Here is an 18,985-nt window from a genome sequence, read left to right as displayed (position 1 = left end):
CTTATGATCGAGTTAGTCAAATTCTATGCACATGTTTCAGAAAGGTCATGTAGGAAAACAGACAATCAGCATATTATATTGTTGCCTTTTGATGATGACATATTTAATGACGTAAATCACATTCGTTAATTAGTTACAAATAAATTAAAGGGGCACTTAGTTGGTTCATTGAATTAGTAATAAATATATTAAATATACGGAGTATTATATAATATATTCAAAAGTTTATAGCGTGCATTGGTACTGATATCTCTTGTGCCGTAACTAAATAAATAAATAAATAAATAAATAAATAAATAAATATATATATATATATATATATATATATATATATATATATATATATAGAAGAGCGCTCATATGCGGCGGGGTCTTACGGTGCGACGGTGCGGTCAAATTCCAGAATACACCAATAGTGTTAACAATATGCACCAACAGTGTAATAAAAACACACCCCAATGAAATGTAATAAAACATCACAAAATACGCCACAGACTCAAAAAAAAACACACCATATAACTCACCACCCCCAATGGTGTATTTCCGAACAGTGTATGGTGTTTTTACTCACACCTAATGGTGTGTGTTTGGTGATGCAGGGCTCTGTTTACTCTGTTTTGTGTGGTGTATTTCCTAACGTTGATGGTGCATATTTGGTGAACTATTGGTGTTGCCGCACTGTAAGAAATAACCGCACCGTAAGACACTACCGCAACTGAACCCGCCTATATATATATATATATATATATATATATATATATATATATATATATATATATATATATATATATATATATATATATATATATAGGGATGCACTCAGGTGCGAATAAGTGCTCAGGAGGGAAATGCGAACGAATCAGCGCGCGACACGTGTCCAGATCTAATAACTTTAAAAAAAAAAACGCAGTGGCATTTCGTAAATAATTTAACATCGAAGTGCAAGTAAAATCACTTACAAGTGCACCTACTTTCACCTATAAGTGCATGTACTTTTGTATTGTTCACTTTCCGCAAACATTCATGCACCTGGGTGTGCTTATAACTATTTGTGCAACTATTTATAACTATAGGTGCAACTACTTATAACTATAGGTGCACCTACTTTCACCTATAAGTGCATGTAATTTTGACTTGTTAGCATTCACTTTCTGCAAACATTTATGCACCTGGGTGTGCTTATAACTATATGTGCAACTATTTATAACTATAGGTGCAACTACTTATAACTATTGGTGCACCTACTTTCACCTATAAGTGCATGTAATTTTGCCTTGTTAACATTCATTGATCTGAGTTCAGCGGGTAGTAATACCCCTGAAAACCACTCGCAAACATTCATACACCTAGGTGCAACAACTTATAACTATGTGTGCAACTACTTAGAACTATAGGTGCAACTACTTAGAACTATAGGTGCAACTACTTAGAACTATAGGTGCAACTAAGTATTGATGCTCAGTGTAAATTTTTACTTGCACCGATAATACATTTTACATGCACTTGTAATACATTTTACTTGCACTCGATGTTCAATTATTTACGAAAATGTCACCGTGTTTTTTAAAAAATTCAGTGTTTCTCATCCATTAGATCTGGACACATGGACGGACAAAATCCATTCCTATTTCGCGCCTAGGCGAAGCATTTGCACCTAAGTGCGATTATATATATATATATATATATATATATATATATATATATATATATATATAGAGGAAAAAGTTCAAATGCGGCAAGGGCTTTAGGTGCGGTGGAATTTCAGAATACACTAACAGTGTTAACAACATGCATCAACAGTGTAAGGGAAACACACTACAATGAATATAAAAAAACACCAAAAAATACACAACAAATTGAAAAAAATACACCATATAACTCACCACCCCCAATGGTGTATTTTCGAACAATGTATAGTGTTTTTAGTCACACCTAATGGTGTGTTTTTGTGATGCGTACCTAATTTGTGTGTGTTTTTGTGTTGTATTTTCCTAACATTGACGGTGTATATTTATTGAACTATTGGTGACGCCGCACCATAAAACACCGCCACACTTGAACCTTCCTCTCTCTCTCTCTATCTCTATCTCTCTCTCTCTCTCTCTCTCTCTATATATATATATATATATATATATATATATATATATATATATATATATATATATATATATATATATATATATATATATATATATATATATATAATCGCACTCAGGTGCGGATGCTTCGCCCAGGCGCGAAATAGGAATGAATTCTGTTCGTCCACGTGTCCAGATCTAATAGATGAGAAACACTGATTTTTTTTTAAAATGCGGTGGCATTTTCGTAAATAATTGAACATCGAAGTGCAAGTAAAATGTATTACAAGTGCATGTAAAATGTATTATAGGTGCAAGTAAAAATTTACACTGAGCATCAATACTTAGTTGCACCTATAGTTCTAAGTAGTTGTACCTATAGTTCTAAGTAGTTGCACACATAGTTATAAGTAGTTGCACCTAGGGGTATGAATGTTTGCGAGTGGTTTTCAGGGGTATTACTACCCGCTGAACTCAGATCAATGAATGTTAACAAGGCAAAATTACATGCACTTATAGGTGAAAGTAGGTGCACCTATAGTTATAAGTAGTTGCACCTATAGTTATAAATAGTTGCACATATAGTTATAAGCACACCCAGGTGCATGAATGTTTGCGGAAAGTGAATGCTAACTAGGCAAAATTACATGCACTTATAGGTGAAAGTAGGTGCACCTATAGTTATAAGTAGTTGCACCTATAGTTATAAATAGTTGCACAAATAGTTATAAGCACACATAGGTGCATGAATGTTTGCGGAAAGTGAATGCTAACAAGGCAAAATTACATGCACTTACAGGTGAAAGTAGGTGCACTTGTAAGTGATTTTACTTGCACTTCGATGTTCAATTATTTACGAAAATGCCACCGCGTTTTTTTTAAGTTATTAGATCTGGACACGTGTCGCGCACTGATTCGTTCGCATTTCCCTCCTGAGCACTTATTCGCACCTGAGTGCATATATATATATATATATATATATATATATATATATATAATTTCTTATTTAATCCATAGACAATGACATTTTCTATTTTTTTATTTTTTTTCCTTTATTTTTATTATTCAATAGTATATGAGGTAAAATGGTAATGAGTTTTGTAATTAGTAAAGGATTTGATTCCAATAGCATAACATAAGTATGCAAACAAACATGGTAATAGGTATCAAAACTCATAATAGGGTGCAAAAGTCCCCAACCAAACACTACCTAATTTTTATAGAAAAACTTAAAAATTTGCAAAAATAGGGTCGTAATCTTATTAAAATGGAGTAAATCTTGCTTTGTTTGTCCTTTGTATGGAGCGTCTAAGCCAGAGTATTCTAGCAGAAATGTACGCAGGTAGGTGGAAAAGGGTTTGCCTTTCGCAATACGGGCCTCTCTTATCGCACCTGTGTTTCGCCGACGACATGGTCCTGTTCTTGGAGGCGACCTTGGAGCAAGTGGCAGTGATCAAGTAGTGTCTGGGGCGGTTTTGTGCAGCCTCTGGCCAGAAGATCAGCTTAAGCAAATCTCACATTTTCTTCTCGAATAACACGACGACGTCTGATGCGGAGGCTATATCTGCAGCGCTGAATATTCCAACCACGACAGATTTGGGCAGATATTTAGGAGTCCCGTCGGTCCATGGCCGTGTGACACACGCCACGTTCTCCGGGCTAATCGATCGTGTTACTGTCAGGCTTGAAGGGTGGCGTAGCAAGCTACTCACGTTTGCAGGGAGAGTTACTGTAACACCCCGTTAACATATAATTAAAAATGATTTAATTAGACTAGAATTCCCATTAATTAATTAGTATGGTCCACAATGGATCATGGACCCTTATCCTTATAACCAAGTCTTTAATTCTATAAGGAATAGGAAAAACGGGCCTTTACTATTCAGATTCTAGTTAGGACTCCTGAATCTATATATAGGGAATTAGAAAGCATTTAGAAACCCCACCACAATTAATCCTACCACGCGAGACATTCCCCGAGGAAACCTAACAAAAGAGTTCCCCCGCCACCAAACTTAGAGGAATCCATTGGAGGGAGATCTTAGAGAAGAACCTTAGTAGCCATGGATATTGATTAGGGCTAAGAGGTAACCCATGTCTTACAAAATCTATTTTCCTTGCTATATCTTATTCATTGGCTCCTTTGATAATCGTTTGTGTAATTATGTGATTGAGTCTTGATAGAGCCCTTGCATAAGATTTATATTGTGCTTATTTGATAATCTTGATGTTCTTGATATTATGATTGATTATATGTATGATCTCGTATTTTAATTATGTCTAGAGCCCTAGGGTTTATATCGTGAATTTCGTATTATGATGTTCTTGGTATATTTGGGTGGATTATGCATGATCGGGTGTTGAGTCTAGCCTAGGATTTGTATTTTGGACTTTGCATATATATATATATTTCTTGATATTCTTGAGGTTCCGGATGCTCCTGAACCGTTATATGATTAATGTTGAGTCTTGGCATATTTAGGAATCGTGTTAGTACGTATTTTGTATGATTCTTGGTTAGAATCCGTTAATTGAATCCGTGGTGTTGTCGTTATGTGTTTGAATGTGTCTGGACACATGGTTTCGGGTTCCACGAGAGATCCCGGGACCGAAAGGTTGTCTGAGTATCAGTGGGGGGTAGGTGGGGGCACGGGTACCCGTTGCCTGAAGGCACTATTTCAGCGGGCAAGCGACTGCCCGCGGGGCACCCACTGGAATGGAGGGTCGCCGCCGGTGGGTGGCCAACGGGTGGTCCTCCACCCGCCATCCACCAGCTGGAAAATGTGTGTGGGTCATGATGTTTTCCCCCGTTTATTGTTTTTCCGTGTCCCGTTGTACCCCATTTGTCATGTATGAGTCTCGTTTGGTGTTTTGAGTACCGTTCTAGGAATTTAGGTGTAGTACGTGTCGTTGTTATTATGTCTTGATTGTTATTGATTGATTATGTGTTGATTGAATTGTAACACCCCTAAATTTCAAGATATTTAAAACTTATAAAATAGAGGCTAATCTCTTATTAATTCCCAAATAGAGCATAAACTAGACATAGTAGTCGGGGTGCTATGCCAAATCTGAGCTGGAGAACTTAAATGCATAGGCTAAACTAAGTAACAAAGCATAAACCATAACAAATACCCAAATACAAATCAAGGCACGCAGGCCATCTCATCCAGGCTAGAACTATCTAAACTAAGTCCACGAATCCACTAGCGCACTCCGAAGCTACTCACTGTCCCTGAAAAACATTCGGTGTAACAACCGTCAGCGAATAATGCTGGTAACCCACTCCAACGCATTAAGTACAATATAGGTAGATATAAGAAACTCATTTTGAAACTGGAATACATATATACTTACGAGACTCTGGTTTAAATCCAAGATCAAGACTCAAGGCATATTAACAGACTCAATATCATAGAATAATCATAAGAACTAATATGCGTCCTAAGCATGCAACGCAAGACATAACAGGCAGATAATCATGCAAATAACGAGTAGATGCAACTAAGGCATTCAATACAATCAATTAGCAAGTAGTCAACAAAGCACACAATTCATCCTCCAACCTTATACCAAGTTCCAACTGTATAACTCCCCTCCGTCCTTATATCAGTTCCAACCTATACCTCCAGGCCACCCTTATATCCCCACCCCTTATTCCTCCGGGCAACTACATGCCCCCACCGACGAACCCACCTTTCAACCACCAACATATCAAGATGGTGCCGCAGTGTCATTCAATGATCCGCACCTCTAGTGCCAATATCAAGGGGTTAGCGCATATAGCTCTAACATGACACCGCAACACTTATAACCTGACCCAATACTCAACGGAAAGCTAGTCGAAGGTGGGTGTGTGCCTTTAGCACAGTCACCGCTATGGTCTGTACCTTTAGTACAATGACCGGGCACAAGTGGTGCCAACCGCCAACAGTTTATTTTCCACCAATCACAATCTCATCAATATCATTATCATCATCATCATCAGTTACACTGGCCATTGCGCAATGACCACGATACTCATCATCACCAATCAATCAACACATAAACACATAACAAGCAAGACACAACAACAATGACACGTATCACACATAAAATCCTAGAACGATGCCTAAAACACCAAACGAGACCCATACACGACAAACGGAGTACAATGGGACACGGGGAACAACAAACGGGGAAAAACACCACGAACCACGTCGGGATTCCAGCGGGTAGGTGGTGGGTGGAAGACCACCCGCCAGCCACCCGCCGCCGGCGGGTTACTATTCCAGCGGGTGGCCGGCGGGCAGACCACCGCCCACCGGTTGCCCGCTGGAACAGTATAGCGGCTAGCGGGTAGGTGGGGGGTGGTCAGTCCCCCCCACCTATCCCCCAATGATACACAGGCAACTGTATGGTCATGGGATCCTTCGTGGAACCCAAAACCATGTCCAAACACATTCAAACACATAACGATAACACCATGTATTCAATTAACGGAATTAAACCAAGAATCACACCAAATACACCCTAACACGATTCCTAAACATGCCAAGACTTAACACAAATCACATAACGATCCAGGGACCTCTGGAATCACAAGGACATCAAGAAATCTATATGCAAAGTCCTAAACACAAGTCCTAGGCTAGAGTCAACACCCGATCATGCAAAATCCCACCCAAACATACCAAGAATAACATAATACGAAATCCACGTTATAACCCTAGGGCTCTAGACATAATCAAATTACAAGGTCGTTCATATAATTTATCATAGTATCAAGAACATCAAGATTATCACATAAGCATCAAGATTAACACATAAACATCAAGATTATCACATAAACACAATATAAACCCTAGGCAAAGCTCTATCAAGACTCAAGCACAGAATCATATATCAAAGGAGCCAATGAATAAGATATAGCGAGGAAAATAGGTTTTGTTGAGACATGGGTTACCTCTTAGCCTTAATTAATCCTCCCTTGGCTATTAAGGTTTTTCCCTAAGATTTCCATCCGATTGATCTCCCTAGGCTTGGTGGTGGGGAATCTCTTGGGAATAATTTCGTGTAATATAACAATGGGTGGTAAGGGTTATAATTGCCTTCTAATCCCCTATTTATAGAATCAAGAATCCTAATAAGAATCTGAATAGTAAAGGCCTACTTTCTTTATTCCTAACAGATATATAGGTCTAGGATTCCTAATTAGAATCTGACTAGTAAAAGGTCTACTCTCTTTATTCCTAATAGGCTTAAGACTCTAGTTGAGGCAAGGGTCCACGATCCATGGTAGACCACATTAATTAATTAAAGGGAATCCTACCCAAATTAAATTCTTTTTAATTATCATTAACGGAATTAATTAAATAATTAATTTGGGATTAAAGGACGTAACATGGAAAATGTGTGTGGGTCGTGATGTTTTCCCCCGTTTTTTGTTTCCCCGTGTCCGGTTGTACCCCGTTTGTCGTGTATGAGTCTCGTTTGGTGTTTTGAGTACCGTTCTAGGAATTTAGGTGTAGTACGTGTCGTTGTTATTATGTCTTGATTGTTATTGATTGATTATGTGTTGATTGAATGATGATGAGTATCGTGGTCATTGCGCAATGGCCGGTGTGACTGATGATGATGATGATGATGAGATTGTGATTGGTGGAAATGAATTGTTGGCGGTTGGCACCACTTGTGCCCGGTGTAACACCCCCAATTTTTACCAACATTTAAAACTTTAATTCAAAGATAAGCAAACTAAACATCAATCAACATAAAGCAGAAGCTATGATAAACCGGGAAAGGTGTTATGCCACACCCATAAAACTATGGGTGCACAGGCTAAGTCTACAAAAATCCAACATAATCAACATATTGTCTAAGGCACACATGCCACATCCATATAAGGCTCACAGGCCCAAATCTAAGCAAAGGGAAAACAAGACTACGCTAACTAGAGTCCATATCTAGCGTGCTCTCCAACTAAGCAAAACCTGTAAAACATAGGGATAACACCCGGTCAGCGAATAATGTTGGTAACCCATCAATACGCGTTAAATAGCATAATATATAGATAGATATAATCAAAAGTGTTTGAGACTGAGGAATACAGTATATATCGTTTGAAAGCCAAAAGAAGATCAACATCAAAGACTCATCACACTCTCAACAAGAACGATGATCATCAACCTCAACAAGACAACAAAACCATAAACAACAAAGGACAACACAACTCTAGATGCAACCTACCATTCACAAGGTAGAGTTCATCAAAGACATGCATATAAGCAAGGAAATACAATAAATCACATAATGACATATTCACGTTCCAAGTTCCAACCTTATGCCCTGTTCCAACCTTATGGTTACCCCCGATCTTATCTCAGTTCCAACCATTACCTCCTAGTGCCACCCTGTACTTCTGAGTCCAACCTTATTCCGCCTGGGACCGTCGTCCCCCACCAACACCGCCAATCATTCACCGCCGAACTCTTAGTACACGAGGGTACCATTAAATATCATAGTCACAAACCACCGATCATGTGAGCAAAGCTCAAGTAACAAACCACCAATCTCATTCATATTCGCACATAGTCATCATCATCAAGAAGACTAAGGCTCATCAATAGCGCCAATCAAGTATCAACAAAGGGTACAACGATTTGTACAAGATCACATCATAAGAATCAATCAAGAGATCTCAACAAAGACATGAGCAATACTCAACAATCAAGGATTATAACCCAACATCAAAGTGATTGACGACGCAAGTTGCCAACCCCAATAAGAAGGAACAAACCACACATACTAGCATAACAACATCAAACTAGCATGCTCCTCAAGCGGGTAAACCAAAATGGTTCTAACGAACCTTCAAGACTCATATTAGCCCAACGAATCACAAGGTTGGACCCTTAGCACGATTCAAGACACCAAATCCTAACATGGATTTCTAACACATCATTCTAGACATACGAAACATCAAGAAGAGTCACAAACAGCTCAATAATTCAACGGGAGGTCAAAACATCAATACCAAGAAGAAAAGAATCACGGGGAACAAATCCCCGCACCATCAACAATTGTTCCCCGCGGGTGGGGCCACGGGTAGGCCCCCACCCATAGGCCTGCCCGCGGGGTACACTCCCCACACCAGCCTGTTCCCCGCAGGTGGGGCGGCGAGTAGGCCACTGCCCGCGGGGTACACTACCTGTACACCAATTTTCCCTTCGGGGAAATTCATCAACAAAGCCAAGTTCAAGTCCAAAACACCCAAAATCTCACACACAACAAAGATATGACTTGAACCCAAGAAATAGCCAAGAAATGGCATTCAAGAAACCTAAATACAAGCTCTAAACATGCATCATCACAAGATCATGCATCAAATCTCACAAATCACATCAAGAACATCAAATAGAAACCAATAATAATCATTTAGGTAAGAAAATAGGTTTTGTATAGCATGGGTTACCTTTGTAGCTTAACAACTTCTCCTTTTCACCATCCTAAGCCTCTTCTTAGAGTTCCTCTTCTCCAACAACTTCTTACACAAGCCAAAACACAAGAAAGATTCTATCTTAGATAAAGACACCCAAAAGATGACTAAAAACTCTAAATAGCTATGAACCTTACCCTTTCCTATGCTTGGGAATAAGAAAGTAGGAATCTTGGAGTGGGATCTTGCAAAGCTAGAAGGTTCTCCTTTTTGCTTGAAGAATAAGTTAGGTTCTTTTTAGAGAGATGATAGAGTGTTTGGGATTTAGGCTAGTATGAGAGAATGAAAGGAATGACTTGCTAGGGATAGCTTGATCAACAATTCATGGGTGAAAGGTCTCTTTTACCCTTACTAAGGTTGGAAAGACAAGAGGGTAAAGGTACAAACCATAAAGCATAGGGTACACTTGTTTGACTTAAGTGACTAGTCAAATTCTAGTCCCTCGACTATTAAACTTCAGGATTTTTGGGAAGGAATTACCAAGGAAGGCTAGGATTAATTTCTTAATTAATCCCAATTAACATTTAGATTTACGTGGTGTCACACCCGGTCATTGTACTAAAGGTACAGGCCTAGCGGTTACTGTGCTAAAGGAACAAACCCACCTTTGACTTGCTTGCCGTTGAGCATGGGTCAGGTTATAAGTGCTGCGGTGCCATGTTGGGGCTATATGCGCTGACCCCTTGGTATTGGTACTAGAGGTACGGATCATGCGAATGGCACTGCGGTGCTATCTTGATATGTTGGTAGTTGATAGGTGGTTTGTCGGTGGGGGAATGTAGTTGCCCAGAGGAATAAGGGAGGCGATATAAGGGTGGCCTGGAGGTATAGGTTGGAACTAATATAAGGACGGAGGGGAGTTACAAGGTTGGAACTTGGTATAAGGTTGGAAGATGGATTGTGTGCCTTGATGTTTACTTGCTAATTAACTGTCTTGAATTCCTTTATCGACCCTACTTACTATTTATATGCTTATCTGTCTATTATGTCTTGTATCGTGTTCTTAGGACGCATGTTAGTCTTTATGATTGTTCTTTATTATCGGGTCTGATGTTGTATCTTGAGTCTTGATCTTGGATTTAAATTAGAGTCTCGTAAGTATATATGTATTCTAGTTTCAAAATGATTTCTTAAATCTACCTATATTGTACTTAACGCGTTGGAGTGGGTTACCAGCATTATTCGTTGACGGTTGTTACACCGAATGTTTTTTCAGGAGCAGTTGAGTAGCTTCGGAGCGCGCTAGTTGGATTCGTGGACTTAGTTTAGATAGTTCTAGCCTTGATGAGATGGCATGCGTGCCTTGATTTGTATTTGGATATTATTTACGCTTTGTTAGTTAGTTTAGCCTGTGCATCTGAGTTCTCTAGCTCAGGTGTGGCATAGCACCCCGACTATTATGTTTAGTTTATGCTCTGTTCGGGAATTGATAATAGATTTGCCTTTATTCCATCAGTTTTAAAAGTTTTAAAAAAATTAGGGGTGTTACAGTTACATTGGCGAAGTCTGTTCTAGGAGCCATTCCCATTTATACAATGCAATCTATGGTCTGCCTAAGGGAGTTTGTTAGAAGCTGGAGTTGCTCACACGTCGTTTCATATGGGGAGGGGATGGAGAGGCACGGAAAGTCAGTCTCGTTCATTGGGAGAAGGTGACGAAACTAAAGCTAGAAGGGGGTTTGGGGTTGCGTAAGCTCCAGGAGGTGAATACCGCATTCATGGCGAAGTTGGGATGGAGGATGCCTACAAAATGCGACAACTTATGGGCTCAGGTTCTCGCAACCAAATACGGAGCGGGAGATGGACAATGGACTGTGCCAGGCGAACAGAGTGTGTCAAATGCTTGGCGGGGAATCTGCAGTGCCACTACACTTCTGGAGAAGGGCCTGACAAAGGTGGTTGGGAATGGGAGGACCACGAGGTTTTGGATGGATAAATGGGTGTGCGGGCATAGGCTATACAATTACATGCAGAAGCCAATGAACTTGCTAGAGTTGTACACTACCGTTACGGATTATTGGGATGAGGAAAGAGGTTGGAGGTGAGAGCTGTTACAAGGTGTCTTAGACGACGCTTGGACGATGAAATTGCACGCCTTTGTTTTGCTAGATGAGGATGAGGCGGAGGATGACTAGGGCTGGGGGGATGGAACTGAATGGTCAATTTTCTATTTGCTCAGCATACGGTACTCTGAGAGGGAGAGTGACGGAATTGTGGATAAGGACTGGCGAAACATTTGGAGGATTAAGCTCCCTAACAAAATAAACCACTTTCTATGGTTGGTAAAACAAAGGAAGCTAATGACTAATGTGGAACGCGTCAAAAGGGGATTTTCGACTAATGCTCATTGTTCGTTTTGTGCAGGTACAGAGGAGAGTTTGGATCACATATTCCGTCACTTCGTCGAAGTGACTGGCTTTTGGGAGTTGTTTTTGCCTCGGGAAGGCATGCACATGCTCAGAACAAAGGGTTGGAAGGTCTGGCTGTCGATCAATCTGAGAGCTGAGGAGGGGTTGGGGTTTGACGGAGATTGGCCGGAGCTTTTTAGGATAGGAATGTGGTGGTGCTGGAGGTGGCGTAATGCAAGGGTTTTTGAAGGCAAACGAATGAGCCTGGAACAGAAGAAGGGTTGGATCATGAGTCAGCAATGCGATATACGGGAGGCTTTTAGGAACAAATGGACGCCTAAGACCGTGGATCGGACTGGCAATGAGCCGGCGGCTTGGACAAAGCCACCACGGGGATGGTGGAAACTCAATGTCGATGGATGCTACAAAGCGGCGACCAAAAAGGCTGGATGTGGGGGTGTGACACGCGACCATCTAGGGAATTGGATACAAGGATTTTCGCACAACATAGGATCCTGCTCGATTGAAGAAGCTAAAGCTTGGGCTATTCTGGTGGGATTGCGTTTGGCGGCCAAACGAGGAGCCAGGAGACTGGTGGTGGAGAGTGATTCTTTAAGCACAATCAGGTGTGTTACGGCCAGCCGTAGAGATGGTAAAGGATGCAATATCGTGAAGCTTTGTGTTCAGGCGATTGGCGACTTCCATGTGGTGGAGTTCAAGCACATCATCCGGGAACGTAACAAAGTCGCTGATAAGCTCGCGTCGGCCGCCCTGGCCCATGGGCTAGGGACTCAGGTCCTTGAGGACCAACTGTCTTTTATCGAAGGATTGCTGTGGTATGATAGGGTCGGTGCCAGCTATAGTTGTGAGACTACCCTAACTGTTCACTGTTGTAACCCTTGGGCTTAGCCCTCTCTATGCTTCCATAAAAAAAAAATGGAGTAAATGAGCTGATTTTTTCATTTTGCCCTTCATTTTTATGCCAATTTAAAACCAATGTTGACGGAGGGCCAATATGACTTAAATTTCAATAATTAGAGGACCAATTTGGGTGCAATTAAAAGCGATGGAACCAATTTCAAAAATCTATATTATATATTATATATAACTAGTATAATATGATTTTAGTTAATTTGGTTGATTGACAGAAATCTAATTCGATTTTTATTTTTTCGGTTCGAAATTAATCAACTCAACACCCTAACAAATATCGAATTGTCGACATTAATTATTCTTTATTTTTTAGTTCAATTTAAAATTATTTTATTTAACTTTTGTTGTTTTTTTAGCACGAGCTGGAAAATGGTCTGAAATCACTCAGTAAATAATAAATAAATATACTAATTAAATAATATCAATCGATTCCTCACTTACCGTCCTCCACAGACCCCACTCCCATTTTTTAAGCACGTGCTTGTTTTTTAGCTGTGTAGAAAAATATTTCCCCTCACGTGTTAAAAATCCCGTTTTGCACGTGTTTTTTAAACCGCGCAAAAACAAACGACTCCATGTATATATTTCAGTGTCACCACTCATGCATGATTGCATCCTCCGATCAAACACTTTCAGTGCAATTTTTATTTTTTTTCAGATGGATTTTGAAAATGATGGAAATTCTTCTTCTTCTCCTTCTTCGTCGCCGTCGTCTTCTCAAGAAATCGCCGGCGATCAGGCGGCGCCGGTGCTGCAGAAGCGGAGGGCGGGGAGGAAGAAGTTCCGGGAGACGCGCCACCCGGTGTACAGAGGCGTGAGGCGGCGGAACGAGGACAAGTGGGTGTGCGAAGTTCGCGAGCCGAATAAGAAGTCGAGAATATGGTTAGGAACCTTCGCGACTCCGGAAATGGCGGCTAGGGCTCACGACGTCGCCGCACTGGCGCTCCGCGGAGAAGCGGCGGCCTTGAACTTCCCAGGCGCCGCCGAGTCGCTCCCTCGCGCCACCTCGTGCTCTCCGGCGGATATCCGAGCCGCCGCCCTTCAACTCGCCAATGCTCCGCCGCCGCCGCCTCCGCAGTTTCCATGCATTAGTCGAGATCACTCCGCGGAGGCGGCTTCGAGCTCGAGAACTATTGATTTGCCGGGACTTGATTTTTTCGGCAATGCGTCGACGTTTTTGGATGAAGAGGCGGTGTTCAACCTGCCGGCGTTACTGGACAACATGGCGGAGGGCATGCTTATTACTCCGCCGGCGATGAAGAAAGGGTTCAGTTGGGACGATGAAGGAGATGGTATTGATCTTACACTCTGGAAACATTAATATTGATCAATAAGTCTTCTGTGAGGCCGTATCACTGCGAGATTACATGTAATTTTTTTTTTGGTTAAAGTGTAATATATTTCATTAGTGCATAAAAAATATATTATATTTTAACTACAAAGTATTACACGTGATGGGAAGGGCACACACCCAGTCAGACTAGGTAGGGGAGGATAGGTAGGGTCGGCGAATAGACCGAGTATGAAAGGTAGGGTACCAGTCGGATGAGCATTGTCTAGTCGTCAGGTGGGCGCAACAATCATGCTAATAGACAGGTTGACAGAGATATGGAAATAGTCAGTCATGCAGGTAGATAGGTAGAGTCGGGCAGTCGAACGGAATAATCGATGCTTGACGAAGACATGCCGGAGGGAAGACGGTCTAGGGAGGTAGCCGGGCAAATAATTAATCATGTACTTGGTAATTGGTATATATAAACTTGTTGTTTCCATCCCTAATCCCTTGCTTGTAAAACATCATTCTTCTATAATCCAATGATGTTTTAGGTTTTTATATGGTGATTTAAAGAAAAAGTTTTATATACACATAAAATTTCACACAAAAAATGTGAATATATTATATTGATGTATTATATGTTACAGTAGTTACTAATGTTTATATATTAATATATACGTGTATGCAACTATATGAGTTATATTTTTCATATGATACATGCTTTTGTATATATGGGGTACGGCAGCACATTTGACATCATTGGAGCGATATCGATATGCGAGGTTGAATAAAATATTTTTGGAAATTAATTTAAAGCAGTGAGATTGTAATAACAAAAAGTTGGACTTAAAAACTCTTTAAAAGAGTAATATATGATTTACATCGTTAATTATAAAGATAATTAATAGTGAGGTTTGAATTTCAAAAATATGTGTCTATAGTAATATTTCTGAAGGAATTGTTCTGGTGAATGGAGTTTGATTTGATTAGTTTCACTTGCCGGGTGTTCGTGTAATGTCGGAATTTTCATTGCTCGTCAGACCATTTGGGAAAGTAAAATTAATAATAATAGTAGTAATAATAATAATCATCATTCTTATAATAATAATTATAATAATAGTGGATAAGGATAAGCATAACACAATTGGCTGTCAGTGCCATGTGGTCGCCGTGTTTCCCATAAAATAGTTATAATTGTTCAAGGGCGACGATGATCTCTTTGGATAGGTAAGAATCAAAATATGGTCAACGCCACATGGCATTCGGACTTCGGAGACACCGTGATTTCTTTATTATAAACAACTTTTCGTAATTTTGCGGTTGAGTCCCGATATCGGATCAATTCGACAAGCAACCCATATTTTGGGTCCTCAAATTTGATGCTCAATGTTATTTACCAAAGAGTTAATTCTTCAAGTTTAAGTATCATTCTGTAATTTATTGTAGAATTGATGTGATCATATATATATATATATATATATATATATATATATATATATATATATATATATATATATATATATATATATATATATATATATATATAGGGACGCACTCAGGTGCGAATAAGTGCCCAGGAAGGAAATGCGAACGAATCAGCGCGCGACACGTGTCCAGATCTAATTACTTAAAAAAAACGCGGTGACATTTTCGTAAATAATTGAACATCGAAGTGCAAGTAAAATCTCTTATAAGTGCACCTATTTTCACCTATAAGTGCATGTAATTTTGCCTTGTTAGCATTCACTTTCCGCAAACATTCATACACCTGGGTGTGCTTATAACTATATGTGCAACTATTTATAACTATAGGTGCAACTACTTATAACTATAGGTGCACCTAATTTCACCTATAAGTGCATGTAATTTTGCCTTGTTAACATTCATTGATCTGAGTCAGCGGGTAGTAATAGTTCTGAAAACCACTCGCAAACATTCATACACCTAGATGCAACTACTTATACCTATTTGTGCAACTACTTAGAACTATGTGTGCAAATACTTAGAACTATAAGTGCAACTAAGTATTGATGCTCAGTGTAAATTTTTATTTGCACCTATAGTACATTTTACATGCACTTGTAATACATTTTACTTGCACTTCGATGTTCAATTATTTACAAAAATGCCACCGCGTTTTTTTTTTAAATCAGTGTTTCTCATCCATTAGATCTGGACACGTGGACGAACAGAATTCATTCCTGTTTCGCGCCTGGGCGAGCCGTTCGCACCCGAGTGCAAGTCTATATATATATATATATATATATATATATATATATATATATATATATATATATATATATATATATATATATATATATATGGAAGGGTTCAGGTGCGGGTATAGCTTCCCGTGCGGTTAAATCTGAGCAGTTGATCAAATTTAGATCAACGGCTCAAATCAATGAAAATTAAAAAAAAAAAAAAAAATGCGTGCCTGGAACAAAGAAGTATAAGCTAAGGTGCACCTTAAGTGTTAGATCTGAATCACAAACTCACGCACTTTAAGTACAAAACCCACACACATTAAGCACAACCTCACGCACATTAAGCACAAAATCCACGCACTTTAAATATTAACTCACAGACTTTAAGTTTCAACAACTACTGACATTAAGTACAAAACTCACGCACAGTAAGTACAAAACTCACGCACATTAAGCACAAACATCACGCACATTAAGCACAAAACTCACGCACTTTAAGTATTCACTCACAGACTTTAAGTTTTAACAACTATTCACGTTAAGCACATCCCCACGCACATTAAGCACAAACCTCACGCACATTAAGCACAAAACACACGCAAATTAAGCACAAAACTCACGCACATTAATCACAGATCCGCTCACCTTAATTCTGACCTAGATGCAAAAATTACAAAATTGTCACCGCGTTTTTTTTAAAACTTTGATAATCCTGGACGTTGATTAAAGCGAGATGAATGGCTCAGATTAAACCGCACAACCGCACCTGAAGCCCTCACCCGCACGAGAACCTAAATATATATATATATATATATATATATATATATATATATATATATATATATATATATATATATATATATATATATATATATTGTAGAATAATACAGATGACCACCACGGCTATAGCCTAAACCCAACCGAAGTTGCAAGTCTGATCTGCATTGCCAACACTCAAGAAGTTAGAAAAGCGGTGTTTGGCATGAAAAGAATTGGAAGCCCGGGGCCCGATGGAATTAAAGCTGCTTTCTATCAAGACTTCTGGGACATTGTAAGCAATCCCATCATCGATCTTGTCAACGAAGCCTTGATCACAGGTAGGATCTCGGTTGGTATTCTAGATTTGTTTGTCACCCTTATTCCCAAAAAAGATCATCCGGAGAGTGCCGCGGACTTTAGACCTACAACCTTGCTTAACGTGGTTTTCAAGATTATTTCCAAAGTGTTTGTTAACAGGTTGAGATCGCTAATGGATAAACTCGTGGGTCCCCACCAAAACAGTACAGTTTCCTACCAGGGAGGTCCACTTTAGACAACATTGTCCTGACTCAAGAAATCATGCATGGAATGAGAAATAAGAGAGGTAAAAAAGGTTCCCTTGTGATGAAAGTGGATCTTCACAAAGCTTATGATAGCATCGATTGGGGCTTCCTTGAACAAACCCTGAAGGACTTTGGGTTCCCTAAACGGTTGATTAGTCTTGTTCTTTTCTCTCTCAAAGAAAGCACGATTGGGATTCTTTGGGACGGGGGTAAGCTGCCAAAGTTCGCATCGGGGAGAGGCCTGAGACAAGGAGATCCTCCACTAGCTCCGTACCTTTTCATCCTGGCCATGGAGAAACTTTTCATGAACATCCAAGTGGAAACTAGAGACAAGAGATGGAAACATATCACCTTAAGCAGAGGAAGTACTAGTGTATCCCATATTTTCTTTGCAGATGACCTGATGCTGCTCGAGGAGGCCACAGAAACACAAACAAAGGTCATCATGGATTGCTTGGGGAAGTTCTCCCGGAGGTCAGGTTTGCATGTTAATTTGTCTAAATCTCTCATCTACTGCTCCCCCAATACCCCTAACAGGGTTAAACGGTTAGTGGGGTCCTCGTCCAACATCCCGGTCACTAAGAACTTAGGTAAGTACCTTGGAATCCCCATTCTTCAAAAAAGAGTCACTAGGAATCACTTCTCCTATATACTTGACAATATGCGCAATAAATTAGCAAACTGGAAAACTGCTTTCTTAAGCTTGGCTGGTAGAAGAATTCTGGTCCAGTCGGCTTTAGCTACTATACCCGTGTATACCATGCAATCCATGGCGCTTCCAACAGATACGTGTAATGACATTGACAAAGTTTGCAGGGATTTTCTTTGGGGTTCAACCGAAAAGAAAGATTCACTCCGTCAACTGGAAAGATGTGTGTACCCCACGTGATCTAGGGGGACTGGGGCTCCGCATGGCTAAAGACTTTAATTTGGCCCTCCTAGCCAAGCTCGCGTGGCAAACTATGAACAACCCGGAGAAATTGTGGGTCAATGCCTTAAGAAAGAAATATCTACATACAGACAACTTCTTCACAACAACCCCCCCCCCCCCCCCCCCCCCCCTTACCCGAATGCCTCTTGGACGTGGAAGAGCATTCTTAAGGGAAAATCAGTCATTGAAACTGGGCCCGGTGGAGAGCGGGAAATGGAGAATCCCTTCACTTTCTGTATGACTGGTGGATCAACGACAAACCGCTTGGGCTAGATGAAAATCTTGACATCCCGGAAAGCTTTTCAAACGCTTTGGTGAGTGATTTCATTAAAACTAACCGCAGCTGGGACATTGTTGCCTTGAGGGAGGCTCTCCTAGAAGAAATCATCAATAAGATTAGAACCATACCCATCC

General features: G+C 40.1%; 1 protein-coding gene across 1 annotated transcript; it reads left to right on the top strand.

The window, feature by feature from the left end:
* The first annotated feature begins 13,468 nt into the window (after positions 1–13,468).
* Positions 13,469–14,614, top strand: LOC109158525 (dehydration-responsive element-binding protein 1F-like). The gene has a single exon (XM_019306436.1). It carries the CDS (start codon positions 13,494–13,496, stop codon positions 14,154–14,156), a length of 663 nt encoding a protein of 220 aa, XP_019161981.1. The 5' UTR covers positions 13,469–13,493; the 3' UTR covers positions 14,157–14,614.
* Positions 14,615–18,985: the final 4,371 nt, after the last annotated feature.

This window comes from Ipomoea nil, unplaced genomic scaffold (genome assembly GCF_001879475.1).
Source record: "Ipomoea nil cultivar Tokyo-kokei standard unplaced genomic scaffold, Asagao_1.1 scaffold2821, whole genome shotgun sequence".
In the NCBI taxonomy this organism is placed as follows: Eukaryota; Viridiplantae; Streptophyta; class Magnoliopsida; order Solanales; family Convolvulaceae; genus Ipomoea; species Ipomoea nil.
Note: the sequence above shows the minus strand (reverse complement) of the source record. Positions and strands in the feature narration are given on the sequence as shown.